The following is a 25,996-nucleotide window of genomic DNA, read 5'->3' on the forward strand; positions in this document are numbered from 1 at the left end:
GCAGGTTCAGCATGAGCAACAGCAGTGCTGGTGAGTGTCTCTCCCAGGGATGAGAGTCCATTACAGGCCCAGCTAGGAAGCTGTGGCTCTTTAGCTCAAGCTGGTCATGCTTTTCGCACGGGCAGTCCTTGGTTCAGTTCCAAGGGTTTGGACCAAGACAGGTATCGGTACATAGTCTTCCATTAGACTGTCTTGGAGAGACCAGCTACATGAGTGAGAGGGGAATTTAGCTTCCATGGCCCATTTGATCCTCATCTGCTGACATGGCCAGCCAGGGGGCAATTTGGAAGTGACAGTTATAAGTGGTGGAACTGGACTGAGGTCATGCAACTCGTTTCACACAGGCCGCTGAGTGGCCCACAATGGTAACTTTCCAATACTATTGACCTGGGCTAGATTTGAACGGGCAACCTAGAAGTGAAAGTTCTGTCCTATTCCCAGTCCCCTGCAGAACCCATTCTGCACACACAAAGAGAGGCCGTGTGGGGTTGCATTGCTCGCATGGGGCCAGGGCTGGATCTGTGGTGAAAGCTGCTTCCTGTTCTGGTTAGGCACCTATGTGGAGGGTGTCCACTATTGCAGGAAAGACACAGATCTCCAGGGGCAGGACTTGGGAGATAGAGTAGGGAAGGGAGAATTGAAGCAGAAGAATGTAGAAAACCTTCCCCCACCCCAGCATTTGAATTAATGTCTAAAATTAAACTGAATGCTAAGGGCTTGAGTGCTCACATCAGGGAGTTTTTACTTCAAGGTCCCAGCTGGGAAGCTGAAGCTTTGTGGGAGAGAGAGGCTCTGTGGGAGGTATTTCCGCCCATGGCTGGAAGTTGTACAACTTGGAAATCTCACCCTGGAGCCTGGTCTTAGATGCTCAGGAGTTCCAGCTAGTTCTCAGCAGCCTGTTGGGAAGCTTCCCTGAACCAAACCTTGCTCAGGTCAGGGGGAGGAGAGGGAGCTCTGTGTGTGTGCGGGGGGGGGGGGGGGCGACTGGGTAGGGGCCCCCTTAAATGGAATTGGGCCCAGCTCTTCAGTCCCAGTCCAAAGGTGCCCTACTTTGGTGTAATAAGGAGGGTGGGGCTGCCCCTGGGTGTTACAAATGAGAGCCAGCCCAAAGGCAAAAAGGAGTCGAGAACCCAGCAGGTGTGTGCCGATTCCAGAGCCTGGAGACAAAAGCTGGCCCGTGAGCTTCAGGGCGGGGATGCCCTGAAGGTGGGAGTGATGTGAGTTCTCTAGCGAGCCGTGTAGCCAGATCACAAGCCAATGCCAGGGGCGGGCAGGTCGTCCACAAACTGCCACAGCCCGCGGAGGCTGAAGGCTGACACTGACTTCTTGGGACAAGAGATGGAGCCATATCTGAGAAGGAAACAGGGCAGAGAAGGCCTCCAGCTAGAGGGGCTGGGTTGAGGCATGGTGAGAGATGCTGGGGATTTACCTGAGAACTGGTACCTGGTGGGAGACGCCGAAGCTGTATTTGGTGTTGAAGGACTGTTGGGATTTGAAAGATTGTAGTGTTTGGATCCTACTGGGGAATTCTGGGCTGCAGTTATGGGACTTTTGTAATAAATTAACCCCTCAAGGGGCTGTTGATATTTGGAGGGCTTGTCTGGCATTACTGGGGACCTCAGAAGAAAGGGGGAAACTGAGGCAGGTGTGCCTGTTTTGCTGCAGCCTGCTGCTGGAAGGCACTTCAGGCAGGGTCACCCAGGAAAGGATGAGGTACCAAGTGAGACATGATGGCACCCATGTGGAGAGCCAGGGTTCCCCAGAAATTCTAGAGCTGAGCACCCAGGAACAGGTCAAGGTTGGTTTCCCACGTTCTTGGTCTCTCTGTGTCTTTCTGTTCTCTCCCTTCCAATTCACCTGTAATGCCTCCCTCACCATTTGACTTTTAAGCCATTGACTCTGTTCCCTTCCGACTGATCGTCATATTCTTGATTTGCGTACGACTCCGGGATGCCCCAAGCACCTTTTTATTGTTGCTACTTGTGTTTGTGCAGACTGATGTCATAAACAGATAGCTAAGGGTTAATGTTCTTTTACCTGTAAAGGGTTAACACAGGGAACCAAACACCTGACCAGAGGACCAATCAGGAAACAAGACTTTTTCAAATCTGGGTGGAGGGAAGTTTTGGGTGTGAGTTCTTTGTTCTTTGTCTTGTGTCTATGCCCTCTCGGCTCTGAGAGTGATTTTTCTATCTCCAGGCTTTCTAATCTTCTGTTTCCAAGCTGTAAGTACAAGGATAGTAAGACAATAGGTTTATATTGTTTTTTTGTATTTACATGTGTGTAGTTGCTGGAATGTGTCAAATTGTATTCTTTTTGGATAAGGCTGTTAATTCATTTTTTTTCCTTTAAGCAATTGACCCTGTATATTGTCACCTTAATACAGAGACTATATTTTATGTCCTTTTTCATTCTTTTTATATAAAGCTTTCTTTTTAAGACCTGTTGGAGTTTTTCTTTAGTGGGGACTCCAGGGAATTGAGTCTGCAGCTCACCAGGGAATTGGTGGGAGGAAGAAGTCAGGGGGAAAATCTCGTTGTGTTAGATTTACTAAGCCTGACTTTGCATACCCTCTGGGTGAGGGGGGGAAGAGAGATTAGCTCTCTCGGTACTTGTGTTTCCAGGACTTGAAACAGGGAGGGTAGAATCCCTTTGTTTAGATTCACGGAGCTTGCTTCTGTATATCTCTCCAGGAACCCAGGGAGGGAACACCTGGAGGGGAGGAGGGGGAAGGAAAATGGTTTATTCTCCTTTGTTGTGAGACTCAAGAAATCTGAGTCTTGGGGTCCCCCAGGGAAGGTTTTGGGGAGACCACAATGAGCTAGGCACTGTATAATTCCTAGCTGGTGGCAGCAATTACCAGGTCCAAGCTGGTAACTAAGCTTGGAGGTTTTCATGCTAACACCCATATTTTGGATGCTAAGGTCCAGATCTGGGAAGAAATGTTATGACAACTGCAGATCACCCTCCTTCCAGGTATCGCTGGTGGAGTCATGGATTCCCTTGCTTCAAGGCACATGCTGCTGCCTCTCTTGGCTGGAAATGTCTGCATGTGACAAGAAGCCTCGTGGTTAGAACCTGCCTCTAATCCCACCCCATTGGTGGGACCCTCAAAGGGTATGCTTGGAATTACAGTTGCAGTCAGGGGAAAAAGACAGGAGATAGAGAAACAAACTCACCAGTCGAGAGAGAGAGAGAGAGAAATTTTACCGTCTCACCCAGAACATGTGGCAGCAAAAGGGTGTGATGTGGTGGAAGGAGATTAGGGCCGATTCTGCCAGGGTTGCTAGATGCTGATGATTAAGAAATGGAATTGGGGGATCCCTCTAGCTGCAGCTAAAACTAAATGAGGGATCCAAGCAGACCATACTATAGAGCAATCTTCTTATATGCTGAATGCCTGGCCCAGGAAGGATGGAGAGTGTTAGTAGAATCCTGTTAGTGCCTGGCAGTCTCTGAATCTCAGTGAGGGCAGAAAAGCCCATTTTAATAAGTAGCTCATGGAGGAAGCCTCCTGATCCATGAATATGAGGTAAAACACGTGTATCAAAACATCATGCCGGGTGCTGGTAATTGTGGGAGGGAAGAGGAGGGGAGGAAGGGGAGGCGAGAGGCTCCCACTGTCACAGACTGTTGGCCAAGATGACAGTAATGCCAGCAACTGGCAGTTAGGCAGGGCTTTTCAGCCAAGGATCCCAAGGTGCCTTACAAATGACACACAGGGATCACTGCTCCAGTGTCTGAAATACAACCACCTCTGGGCTGGAACATGGCAGCTGCTTAACAGCGCACAACAGTGCTTCACAGCAGTTTAAGGTGCAGATCCTGTTTCCTGTTCCCACTGAAGTCAGTTGCAAAACTCCCTTTGACTTCAGTGCTACAAGACGGGGCTGGGCCTGAGGACAGGAATGGAAGGAGAATGCCACATCCAGCTGAACTATATTAACCCCTTAGCAGTTGAGGGACAGTTCTGTGGTGGATCCTGTAGCCGCCTTCAGTTCCCTGGCCCAGCTATTGCAGCTTCCCCTCCCCTGAAGGCCTTGCCCACCTCTCCTCCACATCCAGCCATCTCTGCCCGTGCCTGTCAGTCACTAGGCGTGGAGGGTGAATGGCACCTGCTAGCACAGGGTCCCTAGAGGACAACTGGAAATTGCTCCAAAGACCTTTGCTGAAGAGCTCTTACCTAGTCTCTCCCTACTGGCTACCATGCTGGGAAGAGCAGTCCCTCAGAGCTCTGAAAGCTGCAGGTCCTGGTGCTTGGACTGGGCCAGGCCATCCAGGCAACAGGTCTGGTAGCAGCATGTGGCAGTGAAAACCATCCCAGCTCTAACCGAAGGCTGGATCTGAGTTTGATCAAAGTTGGGAAATTTTGGGGAGGGCCAGTTTAGTGGCTGCAAGGGGGAAGATTGTCCCAGCTGTGTCCTGGCAGACGGTCGCCACTGAACTAGCACCCAGAATCCCAGCTCCTCCTTTGCAGATAGCTTTGCCTGCTCTGATTTCCTGAGGGCAAGGTGGCACTGGCCCCCCATAGACCAGATTTGTAGCTGCAAGGCCAGAGTCTCCCAGATGCATGCAGAAATTTGAGCCCACTTTTCCTCCTCCCCAAGGAGTGAATTGAGAGAGGGAGACCTCTTCTCACTAGCTGCTATGGGAAGTGCAGCTTCCAGGAGAGAACGTTATTTACAGGATTTATTTCTTGCAGTGGTTAAAAGTAGGGAAGGGCCCAACCCGAAACTCTGCTCCCAAGCATCTCAAAGCTGGCCATGACTGGCTCCAGTTCCAGACAGTGCCTGGCTCAGGTGTGCCCACCTTTAAGGGCTGTGAATTCCTTCCCCCAGCTACAGATTGCACTCTACCAAAGGGATGGGGTTTGGGGGAAGCAGGCAGAGCTGGAGAAGATAGATGGCTCCTCTGCAATAAAAAACTCTGGCTTGAGGAAAGGAGCCTCTAGTTGCCCAGGTGAGTGATCTGCCTTGGAACAGAGTCCGGTTCCTCTTATTCCTGTTCACCCCTCTCTGCACCTTGGGGCTCAGGTGTGACTGCAGGAAAACAGGTGGTCAGAGTAACTGTCCCCCTCTGATTCTCAGCACAGCACAGCACAGGGAGGCTCCGGCCTCCCCTGTCCAGACAGAGACCAGAAGGGCAGGTCAGTGGGGTGTTGGTAGCAGACAGGATCCCCTTTCCCCTCAAAACTACAGAGAGCCACACTGCATGCAAAGCGATTCCGCCCCCGCACCTGAGTGCCCCTTCAAAAGCCAGATTAAGCTCCATGCTGGCTGCACTCCTTGCTTTGAACTGGGGAACGGGGGAGGAAGAGGGATTTTCTGCTCTCGCACACACCTCGCCTCTGCTGGTGCCTGCATTGTCAAGTCTGATCAGAAAGAGGATCAGTTGGCCCTGCTCCCTCTCTCTCCAGATTTAATTAACAAGCCTTTCATCTCTACCCTGAAGGAATCTGCTATCTTCTGTCTTCTTAATTAATGTTCATTAGGCAAATCAGAGGAACGTTTTCTCCTACCCGCCTGGAAGGTTCTTAACCCTTGTGAGGCACCTCATTTGGGTTGGCTGAAGCTGGGTGGTGAAATGCTCGGGGAGGGATCCTGGCTCTGGGGCCTCGTGGCTGTGTGACCCGACAGTGGCAGCGTGTCCATAGTGTGAGAGTCAAACCCATGCAGTCTTCCTCTGTCATGCTTGGAGCAGCTGGGCCACAGCAGATGGGCAAAGGCTCCTTAGCCTGGCTGTGGAGGTATCAGGCTGTGGATCAATTCCATGCCATTGGCATCTCAATCTGACATAGGGAACAAGGACAATTCCTGAGCTGCCCTTTGGGTGTCCTCCACCATTCTTGTCCCACCACTTCCCCTGCCTTGAGAAGGCTGGAGTACATTGGCTTCTCCCCTGTGGCAGTGGGAATTTCCCATAATTCTTTGAGTTGACTTGGGGTCTCCCATGGAAGAACACAGTTTAGAATGAGGGGAGAATCCTGTAACTATATTCAAGACTCTTCCCCTGCAAGAGGATGTTTTCTTTCCAGGCTCTGGCCACGTGAAATGAAAGGAAGGTTCCTCTGATGATCTTGCTCTCAAAGGAGATGAGATGGAGTTGGGAGGAGGAGCGGGGGCAAGCCCAAAATAATTTTGAATTCAGTCAAGAGGCTTATTGACCTGGAAAGACGTATTGATTAGAGATGGACTTGAACCAACCCTTCCCCCCCTCCTCTACTCAAGCTCATTTCTTCAATCAGCTGAGTCGAAGCTGAAGCCAGCTGTTGTCGTTTGAAGGGGCTGTAAGTGTGATTACTGACTGAAAACAGGACCATGTGCTCCAGGGAGTTTACTCCCAGGCATGACATGAATAGCCCTGAGGAAAGCAGGCAAACAATTTTGCCATGGTTCATAGAGCGGCCCCTGCTGCAGTAAACCAGCACAAACCTATAACAGGGTTCAAAAAAGAACTAGATAAATTAATGGAGGATAGGTCCAGCAATGGCTATTAGCCAGGATGGGCAGGGATGGTGTCCCTAGCCTCTGTTTGCCAGAAGCTGGGAATGGGCAGCAGGAGATGGATCACTTGATGATTCCCTGCTCTGTTCATTCCCTCTGGGGCACCTGGCATTGGCCGCTGTCGGAAGACAGGATACTGGGCTATATGAACCATTGGTCTGACCCAGTCTGGCAGTTCTTATGACTTCTCAGTTGGCATCCAAAGTGGAGTTGCATGGCAGGAACTGCTCTTGCAGCAGGGCAAACTGCTCTGCTGGTTACCAAGCTGTGTGACAGCTCCGCTGCTTTTTCTGTGACCTATAACTGTAGCAGGATCCTGGCAAAAGGGATCTCTGGAGATGCTCTCTCTCTCCAAGTGTCTGCCGGATACCTGACAAACGGTGGAGTTCTCTCTGGGACATGTAAAAGATTCAGACTCTTGCCAGCATGCCAATCAATCAGCCAGTGCCTGACAAAGCCCATTCTGGGAACACGTTAACAGTTCTTTGCCAGGATGCCAACCGGAGTGTGTCTGACGAGCCATGAAGCACGTTCCAGGACACTTCCATGTTCCCTTGCCAGGCTGCCAGTCAGCAGTGGCATGATAAATCATCATGCACTTATAGCCATGTCAAAGTTTTCCTTTCCCTTGGCCAGCTGTGACAGCCCATTGCTGCAAATCACCCTGACCCGCTGCTGGTAGAACGTCCAGTGAGTTCCAGTGTAAATCAAGTCCAGCCATACTTATCACCCAGTAATAGCAGAGGGGGCCTTAATAAAAGGCTTTATGTTCTGCTGCCTTGGAGTTGCGTGGGTGAACGACACTGCCTTTTGCACTCAGCGCAAGTGCGGCTGTTACGCCATTGGGCAGATGCATCCTTCACCACCATCATTGTGAACAGTCCTGGCACTTGCCTCTCTGCCTACCTGCATTGCAATGGTTTCTCATTCAGATTCTCATCTAGCACCTTACCTGGATAAAGTAAAACAGATCTCAACACACGTGCTGGCCTGACTCACTGGTTTTTTCATCTATGTATCCCCATAAAACTAGACCAGTAATGTCGTCTTCGCCTGAGTCCACAAACAGCCATCACCACCAGCCACTGATCCATGGCTAGCAACAACTCTCGCTGCCCAGCTGTTGTACTGGCAGGTAGCACTAAATTGTCCTTCTCCTGCTATTGTGTGTATCATGGTAGTACCTAGAGGGCCCAACCAAGGTCCCTCTTTAGACTCTATACAAATATACAGTAAAACAGCCCCTCGTCCAAAGAGCTTACGATCAAGCTAGGCACCACAGACGAATGGCGGAAGAGAGGAAGGATGGTCATATCCAGTTTTTGAGGGGAACAGGTGCAGACACTTGCCCAAGGTTACACAGTGGGTCTGTAGCAGAGCTGGGAATTGAACCCAAATCTCCTGAATCCCAGTCCAGTACCGTCATCAGGAGCTGCTCTTTTGGTCTCTCCAGTGCTTTTGCAGAAGACAAAGTGGGTAAAGGGGTGAATGTTTTGTAAAGGAGTGCCAGGATGACTGATCACAGAGGGTTTGTGCACCCTTTCAGCAGGGCCTGAAGCAGCTGCAGGGGCCAGGAAGAGAGCAGCTCGACAGCCTGTACCCATCACTTCTGGACAGCATTGGACACAGGGCTGGGTGCTCATCTTCAGCAGCTCTGCCTTGTTCCAGCCAAGGGGCAGCTCTCTGGCTGCTACTGCTGCAGCCTCCAGGGGCTCTGGGCAGACCTATCCTTCTGAAGTGCCCATGGTGTCAGTGACTCCCTGGCAGAGGCCCCTTCTTACTGCTGCAGCTACTTGGCTGACAGTTTGCATTTCTCTTCCCGGCTTTTTTTTTCCATTTGGGGGAGCATTGTCCATCCCCTCCTGGACCCAGACAGCTCTCTTCAGCAATAACGTGCCAGCCTGTGAGAGCACGGAGCACACCCAGAGGCCCTGACAAACTGCAAAAATTGTTCCCAAATATCCGGAGTCGTACAAAACACACTGTGAAGAAGAAAGAGAAGTAGTTCTTCCCTGCCCCTCCCCTTCATCTCAGATCCCCTTCCCGCAGGGCACCTGGCAGCAATCTATCCACCGCCCTGGGGCTCTTGCAGGGCCCACTCCTAGCTGGCCAGCTTTTGTATTTTGTGTCATTTCTCCCAAGTCCTGCCCGGGCTGAGTGACACTGATAATAAGGAGTGGGTGGGTGAAGTGTCAGATTCTCTTCAACTCAAGTCTTGCACTCTGGTTTCCTCACCATCCTCCCTCCCTGAGCATGGCTGTCCAGCTCGGAGCCTCTCTCCTGCTGTCTGTGTGCAGGCCGGTCTATGCTGCGGAGCTGGGTGGAGAGAGGAGCGAGGTGTATACGGGAGGCAGACGCCCCATGGGGGCTTCGTGCACACAGCAGAGAGCGCAGGTTGACCAAGGCTGTGCTCTGTGGAGGATGCACCTCTGCTGAGTCTGGGAGAGTGTAGATGTGCTCATTTGGGGGGCTGGAAATAGGACAGCCCCCAGCTTCGCTCTAAGGGGGTGCTGTGCCATGCAGTGGGGGTCAGAAGGCCCATCCCGGCACTGCCCGTGAGAGAAGAAGCTGTTGGAATGGGAATGTGAGAGAGAGAGAGGGTAGGGGATACCCCCATCTGTTCAGCCTCCTTCCCCCAAACCACTGGCCTGGTGTCACAGAGTCACCAGGCGATGCTCTGGAACTGCTCTCCACCAAGCCAGTCAGGACTTTGGGGAGCCTCCTCTCCCTTGGAGCAGACTTGTTCAGGGCAAGAAGCTCACACGTCTTCACCTCCTGGGCCTCTCCTTGGAGCATTCGGCATCCTCTGCTCCTCCGTGCGCTTCCCACAGCGAGCCCACCCCAGCGGGGTCCTAGGGAAGCCACAGGGTCCTGCACCCTCACTTTGCAGTCAGACATGACTCTCAGCCAGCCAGTAAAACAGAGGTTTATTCGATGACAGGAACTGGGTCTAAAACAGAGCTTGTAGATACAGCGAACCGGACCCCTCGGCCGGGTCCATTCTGGGGGGCAGTGAGTCAGACCCCACGTCTGCACTTCACTCCTCGTCCCCAGTCAACTCCAGACTAACAACCCCCCTTAGCCCCTCCTCTCTGCTCAGCTCCTTTCCCGGGCCAGGAGGTCACCTAATCTCTTTGTCTCCAACACCTTCAGCTGGCACCTTTGCAGAGAAGGGGCCCAGGCCACCAGTTGCTAGGAGAAAGAGGGTCAGGCATTTAGGTGCACTGTCCCTTTGCTCTTCAGCAATCACATGCCCTTATCCCACCACCTGGATACTTAAGAACTGCATAGGGGACACTGAGGCACCAACACCGTATTCAGAGGAAACATCAAGAACATTCCCAGTTCATCACATCTGGCTCCTCACATCTCTTTGCCCTGCTACCCCCCAGCTCAACTCTCCCGCCCCTTCTCAGCCCCATCTGACCCCACATCACTGATTTCAGCTTAGCCCACGCTCTCCCACCCCACCCCACCTCATTCTTACCCCAACCCTCTTCCTTCCTGCCATGATCCTATCTCCTCCCATCCCACTGCACCATGTGCCCCACACACCCCAGCTTCCCTTGTCCTTTCCGTCAGCTTCAACCCAGCCTCATCTGGCTTCCTAGCAGTCCTCTTGTCTCAATTCCCTGGGTCCAGAAGCCCCCTAGCAATGTGCTTTGAGTAGCTCCAGCCCCGAAGGAAATGGTTCCTTCCACCAGCACAGCCTACTTTCTGTGGAGAATTCATGCTCACCAACAATCCCATTCTCCACCTCCCCCCTCCAAAAAAAAAAAAAAAATCCATGGGAGGAAAATGACTTTTTATTTAAAGGGGAAAAAAATGGAGCAAAGGGAAACATCAGCTGCTTTGCTATAGGCCATTTTGCCATGAGCGGCTGATGTGAAGTTTCTCAGCACTGGGAACTCTCCCTTCCTTGAGGATTCAGTTGCAGCTGTCAGAACTTGGATTAATATATGCTAATGAGCCTTTGAAACTGCAGTGCTGTGGGAACCGCTTTTGGACTCCCTAAGACCTTGGTAATTCACGGCTAGTCTCCAGTGCTTTCTCCCCAGCGCTGAGAGAGAAGCTGTGAGACCAAAATAAATAAATAAGAACAAAAGAGAAGGCGAGGGAGGGAGTTTAAATTTTAAATAGGGCTAAGTTTCAAGAACCTTTCCAGAATGCTTCTAAGGGCGAGTTAGTCTAACCAGGGAGCACTGCTGTGGGTAACTGAAACAGATTCTGGAAAACCAAGGAGCGCTTGTTCAGAAGGGACAGTCTGTTCTCTGTCCTACTCCTTGGCTTGGCCATTGGCTTCTATTCATTTCTGAGTGCACTGACGGTTTTCTTCTGCTCTAGTGCTTCAGGGAACGCATAGGTGAAGAGATGAATCTTGCAGTGAGGCCTGAAGATGGCAAAGGCTAGACACTTCCTGATCTCCTCGAGCAGAGTGCCTGGCCGCATGCTCTTGAAGGGTCTAGCAGTAGCTCCATCAAGTCTATGCTCTTTCTGTGCAACCTCAGCATAGAAGGTGGGTGCTGGATGTGACAGAGTTGCATTGGTAGAATTGTGTATGGGCTTAGGATACCTTTAGAGGTAAATGTTGAGCTGTGTGTATTCCAGGGTACAAGATACAACGTATGTGCTGCAAAGCTCAAAAACATTTGGGGACGCTGGCAGCTGGGGTGGGAGGGTTGTTCAGGCTGGAATTGCAGCCTCAGCCTCACGCCTGCCTGGCTGTAGGGAGCTTTATGTACTGGAGTCAGGTGCTGTGAAGTGGTTGGCATTGGGATTGAAGTTCTCTTAGCAGGACTGAGTTGATGCTGTCGTTTCCCCATGGGGAGGCTTACGCTGTCCAATAGCAGTACAGATGCATGAGCCAAACCAAGTGTCCGTGGCCATCAAAGTGTCCGTCTCCTCAGCTACTCTGTGTCTCAGCACCCACTTCTCCATCAGCACCCTTATGGCAAGCCATATCGAATTTAACAGCCAGGAGGTTCTGTAGACGTTGCTCTTAAAAACACATAGAATGCAACAGAAAATGCAGACTTTTTCCATATTTTGTGACCCATCCGATTGAATCCCAGTGTGGGCCACAAAGACTTATCTAAAATAACTGTTCTCTGGTAGCTTCTGTAGAACTCTTCCACAAAAATCCTGAAACCTGGAGGAATGTCCAAAGGCTTCCTATGGTGGATTATGAAGTGATTCTGAGTGGGGGAAGCCTAGCCAAGCTCCTAGCAAATAAGCCAGAGACCAACAGATCCTTTCAGTCAGTGGCTGGGGACCCTTGGGTTCTGGAGGTAAGTCGTGGGCCTCGTCCCCACTGGGGATTTAGCCACAGGAGTAGCTGAACCGCAGTGGGTGCCTGTGACGAACTGGGAAAGTTCTTAATGTTTTCTCTGAGTACTGTGTTGGTGCCTCAGTGTCCCCATGGCAGTTCTTAAGTATCTGGCAGAGCAAAGGGCCAGTGCACCTAAATGCCTGGCACTCTGTCTCCTAGCAACTGATGGCCTGGGTTCCTCCCCTGCAAAGGTGCCAGCTGAAGGTGTTGGAGACAAAGGGATCAGGTGACCTCCTGGCCCGGGAAAGGGGCTGAGCAGAGAGGAGGGGCTGGGAGGGGTTGTTAGTCTGGAGCTGGCTGGGGTCAAGGGTGGAGGGCAGACCTGGGGGTCTGGCTCACTGCCCCCCAGAATTGACCCAGCCGAGGGGTCCGGTTCGCTGTATCTACAAGCTCTGTTTTAGACCCTGTTCCTGTCATCGAATAAACCTCAGTTTTACTGGCTGGCTGAGAGTCACGTCTGACTGCAAAGTGGGAGTGCAGGACCCGGTGGCTTCCCCAGGACCCCGCTGGGGTGGACTCACTGTGGGAAGTGCACGGAGGGGCAGAGGATGCTGAATGCTCCAAGGAGAGACCCAGGAGGTGAAGCCGTGTGAGCTTCTTGCCCTGAACAAGTCTGCTCCAAGGGAGAGGAGGCTCCCCAAAGTCCTGACTGGCTTGGTGGGGAGCAGTTCCAGAGCATCGCCCAGTGACTCCGTGACAGTGCCCGTGCCCCAGTTCAAGCCCCCAGCAGACACGCAGTGCACCAGAATGAACCATGACTTGCAAACCAAAATAAGGTGTTCCAGTGCAAGGACTGGGCTACATGAGTGCGGCTGCTCTATGGTAGGCATTTGCACCACTATTGCTACAGCGATGTAACTATGTGACAAGACAAGACCTCAGCTGCTATGGGATGCAGGACTCTCATGTAGCATATGCAGCCTGGGGATGATGTGGGTGCTTCCCCTGTCGGCTGAGTCTGCTCTCAGTGCTGGCTCACTGGCTGATGGACACCAGGCTTCTTCTGGTCTCAATCTGAACCTCCCATGTCCCATACTCACGCAGCATGTGCTGAGTAGCAAGTGTTTGGCCAGAATGGTACCGTTCTGATTCACCCCGGGGCCGGTGCTCTGGGGTTGAGACCCCTCCTAAAGTGCAGCCCTTTCACCTCTTGGTTTTAAATCCTTGACTGCGTGAGGAACTCATCAGAAATGTGTAGCACAAAGACAGGTGAAGCAAAATGTTCTTTTTATCTGAGAAGCTGCTCAGGGAATCACAATCTGGCCCTCCTTGTAACTCCCCTGGGCTCCTGCTCCCCAGTTCTGGTGACCTATTGTTCCTCAGATCACCTCCATCCCACCCCAGTAGCATTTCCCTGCTAGTTGCTAGACAGGGATTAATGATGATCCATTCTGCCACCTACTGGAGACACTTTTCAAGTCTGAGCTTCCCTAGAAGAAGAAGAAGCTATCTCAACTCTTCAGAGCCCGGATGTTTCCTTAAGTGTTTGGGGAAAGGGGCCTTGGAGCCCTCTGACTGCTCTGCTCAGTCTCACAAGAGGGAATGGGGATCCTGGAGTCCTGCACCCCAAACTTGCCTTCCTGAGGGGAACCCAGAGGAGGAGTTTGGGCATCTCAGCCCGGTCCCCAGTGGGAGAGTGCATGGCCATCACAAAACACAGTTCAGCACGATTGGCGTCACTTGAATAACAAGGGTGCCGGAGGTTAGGGCAAAGGTGTTGTCTGAGTGAGGGGGTCCCTGCAAGCAAAGCAATGTAGGAAGCCCCAAACTGGAACAGCTGGGACGCCCCCGGTCAGGATTGGGGAGCGCTGACGGCACTGGGGGTGTGAGAGCCGAGGCAGAGCTAGGCACTGGGCTCAGTGACACCCAAAGTCTCCCCCACAACAAGAAATAGAGGGAGATTCTCCGTTTTCATGTAAAAAAAAGAAAAGGTTCTTTCTAGCCCTTCTCCTTGCAAAAAGCCTGGAAAATGTGAGGGATGTGGAACATTACAGAGCCATTGCTGGGCTGAGGGGAACAGACTGCTGGGCCCTATTCCCACAGCGGGGGCCCTATACACCCTTTATGTAAAATGAGTCGGGTTTGGGGGTCCATCCCAGAGAATCCTTCCCAGAATTCTCTAGCTGGCCCTGTGCTTTGTCACAAAGGCCCACAGTGAGGAGACCAGGATGGGTGTGACAGGGAGTGGCAGGATAGGGGCTTCCAAGGATGTGCTGAATCTCTAGGTGTGCCCCAACCGCAGCCAGGACCAGGCACTTTTGGGGTATCCTTTGGCATCTATAATCCCTGAGAGAAGAGGGGCTGTGGCCTCTTTCAGTCACTCCACGTCCAGTGAAGCCTCCATAGACCCTGGCGGGAATCTTGGGCCTACAAAAGGTTGTCTTGGATTTAAAAATAAGCCCATTTTTTGGCATTTCCATCAGCATCCACAAGATGGAACCTGGAGCAAGTGGATCTGAGAGTGGGGCTGCTCTGGCAAAGGAGGAGGGACCTGCTAGAGTCTCCAGAGGCTGTGACTGAGAGAAGGAAGCTCAGTGTCCTCTGAGGCTCACCATGGCACAGGTTCCTTGTCTGTGTGTCCTGGCCTTGCTGTCCCTCAGGCTGCACCCTGCCACAGCGGGCATGGACTCCTGCTACGACCCGCAGGGGAGGGCACAGCGCTGCATGCCTGCCTTCGAGAATGCAGCATTCGGCAGGGAGGTGTGGGCGACCAACACGTGCGGCTCCCCGCCTGAAGATTACTGCCTCCAGATGGGAGCCCGGCATGCCACCAAGCTATGCCACCACTGTGACGCAAGAGACCCCTTGCTCCACCACAATGCCACCTACCTGACCGACTTCCACAGCCAGGAGGAGAGCACCTGGTGGCAGAGCCAGTCCATGGCTTTCAGGATACAGCACCCCAACTCTGTCAACATCACTCTGCACCTGGGTAAGCACGACCAGAATCACCCTTCCCAGGGGACCTGCTGCCACCAAGTGTCCTGGCCTAGAGTGGAGGGGTGCTGGAAAGAGAAGGCCCTGGAAGTGAAGAGAGAGGTTGGCTGGTCTGATGATCTAGGATTGTCCCCCCTTCCCTAAGAGAGAGTGAAATCAAACACATGTATAGATAAGATTAAAAATGCGAGCGGGACCTGTGGGAGGCAGGATGGCCAGGAGAGCCAGGCTGAGTCTCCCATGCCACCATTCCCTGTGTGAGCTGCATCTTGGCATGGGGTTGGACTAGGTGACCCTGGTGATCCCTTCTAACCCTGCGTTTCTATGACTCTGTGACATTGGCCCATGCCATCAGAGGGGTGACTGCAGTTCACGCAGGCATTCCCATGCTGGCTTTACACTAGCTAGTGTGGATAAAAGGAGTGGTGAAGATGCCCCAGCCTGGGCCAACCATGCAAGAAAATACCCAGGGTCCCGGTCAGGCTTGTACAGCCTGTGCACTCTTGTCTTCACTGCTATTTTTAGCCATGCAGCTAGATTAAAGTGAGTGCATGTATGCATGTTGCAGTCACCCCTCGGATTGTGGTGTAGACGTACCCTTAACCTCTGCATGCCTCAGTTTCCCACCTATACAATGGGGATAGCAGCACTTCCCTGCCTCTCAGGTGTTGTGAGGATAAATGCGTTAAAGACGGTGCGTTTCTCTGGCGCTGCGGTGATGGGAACCAGATAAGAACCTATCTAGAAATAGCTGAGCCCATAGTGAAGTGAGGCAGGGCACTGGAAAGCCAGGTTTGTTTCTGGCAGTGAGGAGGGGGCAGGCTGCATAGGGCCCTGCCGACTAAATAGGCTAATGTGATCCAGAAGGCGTGTGAGTCCTGAATAGGCAAAGGCGCCTCTGCCATACTGCCATTTGCCAGCTGCATTTGTCCAGCCTCCAAACAACTGTGGACGGATCATAGGCTGTATCCTAAGTCTTTGCACTTCTTTAGCACTTGCCATCCATGATCTCATAGCACTTGACGAGGAGTAACTAGTGGAGCTGCATTCAGCCCCTGTGCCAATCATCAGTATTATGATCTCCAGCTCACAGATGAGGAAATCGAGGCACAGAAAAGTGAAGCAACTTGCCCAAGGCCACACAGTCAATCAGTGGTAGAGCACAGAGTAGGTCACAGGAATTTTGACTTCCAGTCCAATATGGTAACAACATGCCCCTTTTTTTCTCATAGGGAAAAATCACTATTTTCCATAGAGTTATATGTTGAATTAAATGTATTGCACAGGTGTGTAAAAGAGATGGGGTTCTGTATAGGTAGTAACATGCGGGTGTTCAAAGTAGTCACCAACGGTTGAAGGTGTATGACCGCTTGTGCTTCTTATTTAAAGCTGTGTATTATGGGCCTGGTTCACCAATGTTCTTTAGTTTTACAGCACCGTGTCTCTCCACTGACTTCAATGCAGTTCCCAGGGTGTAAAAACTAGACTCACACGGCGGTGAATCGATTCCTAGGGGACAGGTCTTCAACTGGTGTAAAGGAGCATAGCTCCTATTTCAATGGAGCTGCGCCAGTTTCCACCAGCTGAAGATCTGGCCCATATATTTCAGATATTCTAAAACTGTCCCACTTTTTCAACAGTTAAAATGTAAGTGTGACGAACTGGGAATGTTCTTAATGTTTTCTATGAATACTGTATTGGTGCCTCAGTGTCCCCTAGGCAGTTCTTAAGTATCTGGCAGAGCAAAGGGCCAGTGCACCTAAATGCCTGACCCTCTGTCTCCTAGCAATTGATGGCCTGGGCCCCTCCTCTGCAAAGGTGCCAGCTGAAAGTGTTGGAGACAAAGGGATCAGGTGACCTCCTGGCCCGGGAAAGGGGCTGAGCAGAGGAGGAGGGGCTGGAAGGGGTGGTTAGTCTGGAGCTGGCTGGGGTCGAGGAATGGAGGGCAGATGTGGGGGGTCTGGCTCACTGCCCCCCAGAATGGACCCGGCCGAGGGGTCCGGTTCGCTGTATCTACAAGCTCTGTTTTAGACCTTGCTCCTGTCATCGAATAAACCTCTGTTTTACTGGCTGGCTGAGAGTCAGGTCTGACTGCAAAGTGGGGGTGCAGGACCCGGTGGCTTCCCCAGGACCCTGCCAGGGCAGGCTCGCTGTGGGAAGCGCACGGAGGGGCAGAGGATGCTGAATGCTCCAAGGAGAGGCCCAGGAGGTGAAGACGTGTGAGCTTCTTGCCCTGAACAAGTCTGCTCCAAGGGAGAGGAGACTCCCCAAAGTCCTGACTGGCTTGGTGGGGAGCAGTTCCAGAGCATCGCCTGGTGACTCCGTGACAGTAAGGGCTCGTGACTTCTATTATAAATAAAACGTAAAAGGTTTCCCTGCTATATCAACTCTCCTGGCAATTAGCCAGCTCTGCAAATATTTTCATTCTTTCATATCCTGCCATCCACATTCTGAATACACGAGATTAGAGAGAGTCATTGTCGGAACTAAACAAATAATAAACAGTAATAATAACAGCCAAAAGCTGTCACGATGTAATCTCTTGGGCTACTCTTCAGGGACACGCAGTGGTGCATTTCCCAATGGAAGCAGTCCATAGCACCGCTTCTGCAAAGCCATCAGGGTGGAAGGTTCGTGCTGTGGCCACTGATTCCTAAGGGAACAGTGGGGGTTAAGGGCGGAGGGAGACAGGAGCAGCTTGTTTCCAAGAGAGGTCACTCCTTTCCCAGCCCCCCGTGAACAGGCAGGCAGACATCTGTTCTGAATCGCCGGGAAGTTAGGACTGGGCTTCCTGCCTGGGATGAAAGGCGACGCTGGAGGAGCCGAGAAGCGCTCATTCCACGTTCCACCTCCATAAAACCTGGTTTTTCCTTTTACAGCTTCATAGATTGTAAGGCCATAAGGGATCACTGTGATCATCTAGTCTGATGTCCTGCGTCAGACAGACCCACGACTTCCCAGAACTAATTCCTGCTTGAACTAGAGCAAATCTTTAAGAAAAATATCCAGTCTAGCTTTGAAAAAATTCCAGTGATGAGAAATCCACCACAGCCGTTGTTAAGTTGTCCCGATGGTTCACTACCCTCACTGGTAAAAAAAACCTTTGCACCTTATTTCCCCTGTGAATATGCCTCGCTTCAACTTCCAGCCAGTGGATCTTGTGACAACTTTGTCTGCTAGACTGAAGAGTCCTCTGTTATCAAATGTGTCTTCCCCACGTAGGTATTTAATAGACTGTGACCAAGTCATCCTTTAACCTCTTTGTTAAACTTAAAAGATTGAACTCCTTGAGTTTTTCAGTATAAAGCATGTTTCCCAATCCCTTAATTATTCTTGTGGTTCTTCTCTGAATTCTCTCCAAGTTTCCACACACACTCCCACCCCAACATCCTTCTTGAACTATTAACACCAGAAATGGACACAGTATTCCAGCAGTGGTTGCACCAGTGCCACATAGAGGTACTGCACTCCTGCTCGATACTCCCCTGGTTATACATCCAAGGATCATATTAGCCCTTTGGCCACAGCATTAAACTGGAAGCACATGTTCAGCTGATTATCCCCTCAAATCCTTTCCAGAATCATTGCATCCCAAGACAGAGTTCCTCATCCTGTAAGTATCTCCTACATTCTTTGTTCCTAGATGTGACTTTACATTTGATCTTATTAATATGCATAATTGCTTACAGCCAGTTTCCAAGGGATCTGGATTGCTCTGTGTCAGTGACATGTCCACTTCATTATTTACCCCTCCCCCAATCTTTATCTGCCAACTTTATTAGTAATGATTTTATGTTTTCTAGGTAATTGATAAATTACCTTGTTAAATAGCATAGGACCCCACTAGAAACACACCTGATGATTCCTTGTTTACATTTATATTTTGTGACCTATCCCTTAGCCAGTTTTTAATCCATTTAATTGTGCCATGTTTTTGTACTGTTTTAGATTCTTAATCAAAATGGTGTGTTGTACCAAGTCAAAAGTCTTACAGAAAATGAAGTATATTACACTGCTGTTATTACTTGTATATCAACCAAACTTGTAATCTCATCAGAAAAGATGATGATTTCATTTGAGATCTATTTTCCATAAACCCATGTTAATTAGTATTATTTATATTACCCACCTTTAATTCTTTATTAACTGAGTCCTGTATCACCTGTTTTTTGACTGGCTTTTCCTGTTTACCCTTTTAAATATTGACACAACAGCAGCTTTGTTTTAATCCCCTGGAACTTCGTTAGTGTTCCAAGAATGATTGAAAATCAACATTAATGGGCCAGAGTGCTCCTCGGCCAGCTCTTTTAAAACTCTTGCATGAAAGTTAACTGGACCTGTTGATTTAAAAATGTCTAGCTTCAGTAGCTACTTTTTAACACCCTCCTTATAATCTATGAAACATCTCCCTATGCCTAAGAGGAGGAAGAAGGAGCCAATTTGACTCCTAGGGATGGATCCTTGTGTAGCAACTATTCATGTCATTGAGGACTAATATGTGGCTTCTCAATCTGAGGGCACTGCTGAGCGTGTAGGTGGATGTGACATTCATATATTACAATAATACTCAGCCCATCTATAGTCCTTTTCATCTAGAGACCTCAAATAGTTTTACTGACTTAAACAATTTAGCCTCCCAGCCCGGTGGATCTTTTTCATTTTACAGATAAGAAAACTAAGACCCAAAGAGTAAGCAGCAGTGCTGGGAATAGAACCAGGAGTCCTGTCTCCCTTTCTCCTCCTCTAACCGCCACATCGTGCGGTGCTCATTTTCTTCCTCTGTGCACACGAAGTTTGCTGCATGTCAGTTCTTTTACTCCTTCCCTCCCCTCTGCCCCTGCTGGGCTACTAAAGGAAAATCCTTATGTGCCAGAATTTTTGTTGGTGCTAGCCACGTCTGTAGTCAAACAAATGATCACAGATTCTCACGAGAGTAATGAGAACAGAGTCTGGCCCATTAATTTTATCCCAGTGTCTTGGACCAAGAGCAAACTCCAAAACCTTCTCTGATGTGCAGTCTTTTATTAATCTGATAGCCTGGAGATTGAACCGGGGATCTCCAATTCCCGCTGCTACCACCGTGTCCTACTTAGCTGGAATCCAAGCTGATTCTGTGAGGGTCATTCAATGGTTGTTTATTGACACAGTGCAGAGACCAGCTCCCCTCCCAGAGCAAATTGTTCTGCGCGTTGACTGCTGTGACCCCCTGCTGTTTTGGTAGACGCCCCCAAGGAATTTCCTGTCTGGGAATAAACCCACCCAGGGTGTCTGGAATTCCACCCAAAAGACCTTCAGGAGTCCTACATGGAATCGGGGGCGGGGTGAGTCTTTCCCAGGACAGGCAGAACATGAGCATCATCAAGGCAAACTTCACCAGAACTGCCTGTCCAGTGTGCCTCTGCCAGGGTGGATTGATTTAAATCACCACTTTTAATCATGATTTAAGCAGAATGGAGGAAACTTTGATTTAAATCATCGATTCTTAATCTTGATTTGCACTTGTACTTAATTGGTTTTTTTCTTCCTAAAGAAGAGTTGATTCTTTTTGGTTGGTAACCACTAAATCATGTTGATTTGCAGCTAAATATAGTCTTTAGCCTAAATTTGGTGCTGCTTTTTTGCTAACCTGGACAATACTCTATATCTATACACATCTCTTTAAGCAATTTTACAGCTTAACATATGTGTATTCAGATTTGCAATTTTTACTTTTTTTATTGCTAGAAATGGTGACTGATGCATTTCTTATTTACTAGGTGAGAATTATTTTTTTTACTAATGATTTGCATCAAGCTGTTTGGAGGGAAACTGAAATTAAATTAAATACACAAAAACATTTAATTTTTTTAAAATTAGTTAAATTAAACCTTCAATGTGCTGGATGCACAAGAAAAAAAGTTAATCAAAACATCTTTTGTATTTAAAACTGACTAACTTATTAAACAAAGGAAGTGTTATCTGTAGTTAGTGAATTAAGCAGATTCTTTCTGATCACCATGTCCTTCAAGATTTTAGAACTAGTAGATCTCATCCCCTCACACCTCACTTTCATTCATAAATTGGGAGAGGAAAACAAATTTGTCTAATGTTTCAGCTCCCACTCAGTTTCTTGACTTTGAATTAATTAGACATTGAGCTGAACAAGTTGAATAAACTGAAATGAAGAAAATATTCTCATTGCATCTGCAGAAGAGGCTAATGTTGTCAAAAGCTGGTTTTGCACTTCAACAAAGTGTGGTTCCAAATGCTGAGCCAGTGACTTCCACTGGCTCAGTGGTTTGACTTTTGCCTAAAACTTTGTCAGCAAACATGTATTGCCTAATATTAATTTTTAAAGTTTAATTTACATGATTTTAATCGATCATAGTAAGTTTACTCCATAACATGTGCTGTCATAATTTCAAATTTAAATAGGTTTATTTTTTAAAATAAAACTGTATTTAAATTAAACAAAAAAATCTGATTTTTATTGTTATTTTTCATCATCCAATTTTATCCACCGTGGTCTCAATCTGGACCTGGAGGGAGGTCTCCTGCCCCACCCCGGCCAATCCTGAGCCTCCGCAGAGAACACCAGTTAGAGTTAGTTGTCATGGTGGTTTGTATTATGCCTCCCTGGGAACTAGACTGAGACCCACAAAACCAAAGGAACTTTCACAAAAGACACTAGAAATGCATTATTTCTCACTGGCGAAATGTAGGTACATCTGCAAGAGCGATGAGTCGGAAGCAGGTCAGTAAGCACAGAACCCAGCCGTGGATAAAGAGCTCCCACTAGGATCAATTTAGAAAGCTTTCAGAGGGTGGAAGCTTCCAGAGGAACAGCAGAGTCAGAACAGACAGAGAAGAGAGAGTATGGGTACAACAGCCATGCTGGGCCCGAGCCTCAGAGGTGCTCAGCTCCCACTGAACTCAATGGGTGTTCAGCACTCAGCACCTTGCAAGAGTCACCCCACAGGGTGGGGTTGTCTCCAAGGCGGAGCTGTTGCTGTCAACTTCCCCTACCACTTGCTGCCTCCTTGCGAGGTTATCAGCAAATCTCTCCCGAAAACAGAACTGCAAACAGTAGTCAAGTTTCTGTGACGACAAGCGAGAATCTGGCCACTGCATGATCCATGACAGATTCTTCACCCTGCAGCCTGGCAGCAGCCTGAGTTATCTCTGCTCCCTGACAGCATTTTTACAAAGTCACAGCCCGTAGCCGACATAATTCATATGGGTCTAATTAAAGGCTGGTTTTTCTTAGTCCCCAAATATCCCGTCTGACATTCCGGACTCATTATCTCTTCCAACAAAGTTAAAACCTTGTAGCGGATTGTTTTGTACTATCAATAATGGTATAATTGTGGAAGAACCAGCTCTCGGAGTTGGACCCAGTCCTTTGTCTCTGGCAATTAAGCAGTTTAATATTTGTATTCTTTTTTCTCACTTATGTTTTCAATAAACGATTGTAGTGGTGGATCGACTGCCCTCAGGGCCTGGAGCCTCCTCTGTTTATCCTCGTTGCAGCCTCCCCCGCACACCGCTCCGTCAGCTTCACTCGAAAGGCCAACAAGGAAGTTGAGTCTCCATGGTCCACTGAGTCCTCCAGCTCTTTTCCTAACCCTACCCTGGAGGAGGCCAGTCAGTGATGGTGGGCCTGGTTCTCCTCTCCCTTACGCTGGTTTTACAGCAGTCTAGCTCCATTGGATCAGCTCTTCCGCCACTGTAAATGAGCATAGCTCCATTGACTTCACCATCTGAGGAGCTGGCTCATTGACTTCAGTGACGTTTATTCCTGACTCATACGGGTGTGAGTGAGCTCAGAATTGGGCCTTTTTGAGCGTGCGCAGGATGCTTGTCTGCTGTAATCTGGCTTGAGACCCAGCAAACCCATTTTGCAGAGATCACTGAGCATCTATTGGATGGCAACGACCTCAAGCTAGGCTGGATTTCAGCTGGCACCTGAGAAGCTGAGTGTCTTGTGTGGGTCCCAGCTCTGATCCCCTGGCCTGGATGGATTGGCTGCTTTTTAATGTTCAGCGTCCTCCTTCCCATTATTGGCATGAACCAGCACTGGAAGAGCAGCTGCAAAGCTGTCTTTGGGCTGACGTATCTCTACATCCGTCAAGACAAGCAGACGGAGAGAAAATAAATGTGTTGCTTTAAACAGCAAAAGCAGAAGATGTCAGGGACACTGAGCTGGCTGGATCACTTTGAGCTGGAGTTGTCCAGTGGAATCCAAGGTGCTACTGGAGTCCGTGTGAGCAAGAATTTCCTGCCTGGTGTTGATGTGAGGCGTGTCCAGGAGAGGAAGCATTTGCTCATCCCTGCCCCGATAATTGGGGACGGACCTGCTCTGATGGCTCATGCCTCTGGGTAGCTTCTCTGTAAAACATTCCCTTTTCTAGCATTTAAAATGTGGGTGTGAATTTTGTGCTGGTAAGAGTGTCAGAATGACAATCCTGAAGTCCTCTGTGTATTCACAGAACATCTACAGCACAGGGCTGGCCTCAGGACTCTTGGGTTTTATCCCCAACCACTCCAGTAATTCCTTTCCCTTGGAAAAATCACTTCATCAGCTGTCTTGAACCTCAGTCTCTGCAGCTGTAACACAGGGACAATGTTACACCTCTGCATTTAGAAGTACAAGTCATAGGTTCCTCATGGCACAACATATGGGGTTAGCATGGGCAATAAGTCAGTTACCCCATGGCATGAATGACCTATGTCAGCAGATTTTTGACAAGCATTTGTAGCTCCTGAAATTGGTGGTACCCAAAGAGAGATGTACAGGCTGTGGATGAGCTCTTTGCACCTAACTACGTTGCCTTCTCTTCTCCTCCTTCTTCAGGGAAGTCCTATGAAATCACCTATGTACGGCTGAAGTTTCACACAAGCCGGCCAGAGAGCTTTGCTATTTACAAACGCAGCCGTGTGAACGGGCCCTGGATCCCATACCAGTACTACAGCGCCTCCTGTGGGAAGACCTATGGGAAGCAAGAGCGGCAGTACCTGCGGCCTGGTGAGGATGAGCAGGTAGCCTTCTGCGCTGAGGAGTTCAGCGACATCTCCCCACTGAGCGGAGGGAACGTGGCCTTCTCCACCCTGGAGGGCCGGCCCAGCGCCTACAGCTTTGACAAGAGCCCTGTGCTACAGGTACTGGGCTCAAGGTTGGAAACGGCCATGTGTGGCCAGTAGACTGGGTGGCTCAGAGGAGTTGGCATTGGGAACTGTGCTTGGAGAGTTGCAATATCGTTAGTGCTCAGGTCCCATGGAGGTGGGCACATTAGAAATATCTGGTCAGATAAAAAGAGAGATTCCGCTCTTAACTCCATTCTGCTCCGATGTGAGCGTATGCATGTGTGTGAATGTACAGAAGTGCAATATGTGCCTGAACTGGATTTATAGGGGTCTGATAAACCATGCTCAGTTGGTCCAAACTCTGATCCGCCAAGCCCATGGCGACTAACCTCCAACACCCTAGTGGAATGGATCATGCTAGGCTGGCCTTAACCCAGTTCCTCCGGACTCTCATTGGCTAACCCCATTCCCCAACACTATAGGGAGGTCTGCACTGGAGCTGGAAGATGTAATTCCCAGCTTGAGTAGGCATACCCGCTCTAGCTGTGCCTGAACTAGTGCACTAAAAATAGCAGCATGGCTGCGGTGGACGAGTGGCAGGATGGGCCACTGCCCCGAGTAGGATGCAGTCTGAGAGCCTAGGTATATACTCTGATGGCTAGCCCTTCAGTCGCCATGGCTACGCTTCTGTTTTTAGTGCACTAGCTCAATCAGAGCTACAGTGGGTATGTCTACTTGACTGGAAATTACCCATTCCAACGTAGACGTGCCCTGGGACTCAAAACATCTAGTCTTTGTTCAACTTCATAGTCTAAGGTTCTCCCTCATTTTGCTACCAATATTGGGAAGTAGGGTTGTGTCCAGGCACCAGGCCTAAGGTTGGACCACACTGTGCTCTCAAAGGTGGTGGAAAGCACATACTCAGGGGGCTTAGTGGAGAGGGTACACCCTATACACTTGCAGCAGAAAATCCCCTTCAGCTCCCATCAATTCTCTCGTGGAACTTTAACATTCTAGTCTCTGGCTTTATAGCATCTGATTTTGTGGCAGCTCCCTCAGTGAATCTCCTCCTGACTGGATCCCTCAGAGAGATGACTTTTACAAATGTCAGATCTTCCGCTCTAGCTCTCTGCAGAGAATGGAGGTCTCTGATGAAGGGGTGGGGGAGAAGTAGAGCAGCAAAAGAGTTTTCGCTTCAGAGTGACCCCGCTGGTGCCCACTGACCGCATGCCCTGGGAAGACACAGAGCAAAGTCCTCATCACACACATTCTCCCAGGAGCAAGGAGGAAAGTTGTTCTCCATAAACCAATTGAAAGCCAGCCATTACCAGCAGTGACCCAAAATGGACCTGGACCAAAATCCTAGGTCCAAACACACTTGCGTTTTGAAGACATTTGGATCCTAAATTTTATCTAATCTATCCATCATTCATTAGGTCACCTATCACTGGGGTATCTGAGTGCCTTCCATCTCAATGGGTCAAATCCCCCAAAGTTCCCAAAACATTGGCTATTTTGAAACTGGGATCCAATGTAAGGTCTTGGGCCCCTCTCCGCTGCCAGCCAAATGGGGAGAACATTTCAGGGCCTCCCTCTGCAAGGGAGGACATGGTGCTGATGGAGAGAAGACAAGTTCATGCCACACTTGGACTGCACGATTTCTGGCATGTGCACGTGTGTGTCTAAGCAGCATGAGGGTTCAATTAATTAAGGGGAGGACTTAGTACTATACACATGATGGTTCCTCAAGATGGTGTGGGACAGTTCTGCTGCCTCTGCTCCCACTTGTAAAGGGGCTGATGAACCCCCACAGGGTGATGTGTTTGCTTGGGCCACTCACCAACAGCTCTCTTGTGGCCTGAATTCCTCAGGAGTGGGTGACTGGCACTGATCTGCTCATCTCCTTGAACCGGCTCAACACGTTTGGGGACGACATCTTCAAGGATCCCAAGGTGCTGCAGTCCTACTATTATGCCATCTCTGACTTCTCGGTCGGCGGCAGGTAAGGTGTGGCTGGGGCATGGGGAAAAGAAGTGGAAGGAGGGGTGTTCTTGTGAGTAAGGCATAGGATGGGGAGTCAGGACTCCTGGGTTCTGCCTCCAGCTCTGAGACGATGTGATTGGGACAAGCCATTTAATCTCCTTGGTCCTCAGTTTCACCATTT

The 25,996-nt window shown here is 49.7% G+C and overlaps 1 protein-coding gene across 1 annotated transcript in view; it reads left to right on the forward strand.

The window, feature by feature from the left end:
* Positions 1–14,385: 14,385 nt before the first annotated feature.
* The window catches only part of LAMC3 (laminin subunit gamma 3), a 48,094-nt gene continuing 36,483 nt past the window's right edge, over positions 14,386–25,996 (forward strand). The window contains exons 1-3 of the mRNA XM_030536029.1: positions 14,386–14,764; positions 23,603–23,907; positions 25,704–25,834. Coding sequence (XP_030391889.1) covers positions 14,386–14,764; positions 23,603–23,907; positions 25,704–25,834 — 815 coding nt within the window. The remainder of the gene's footprint in view (positions 14,765–23,602; positions 23,908–25,703; positions 25,835–25,996) is intronic.

This window comes from Gopherus evgoodei, chromosome 16 (assembly GCF_007399415.2).
Source record: "Gopherus evgoodei ecotype Sinaloan lineage chromosome 16, rGopEvg1_v1.p, whole genome shotgun sequence".
NCBI lineage: Eukaryota > Metazoa > Chordata > Testudines > Testudinidae > Gopherus > Gopherus evgoodei.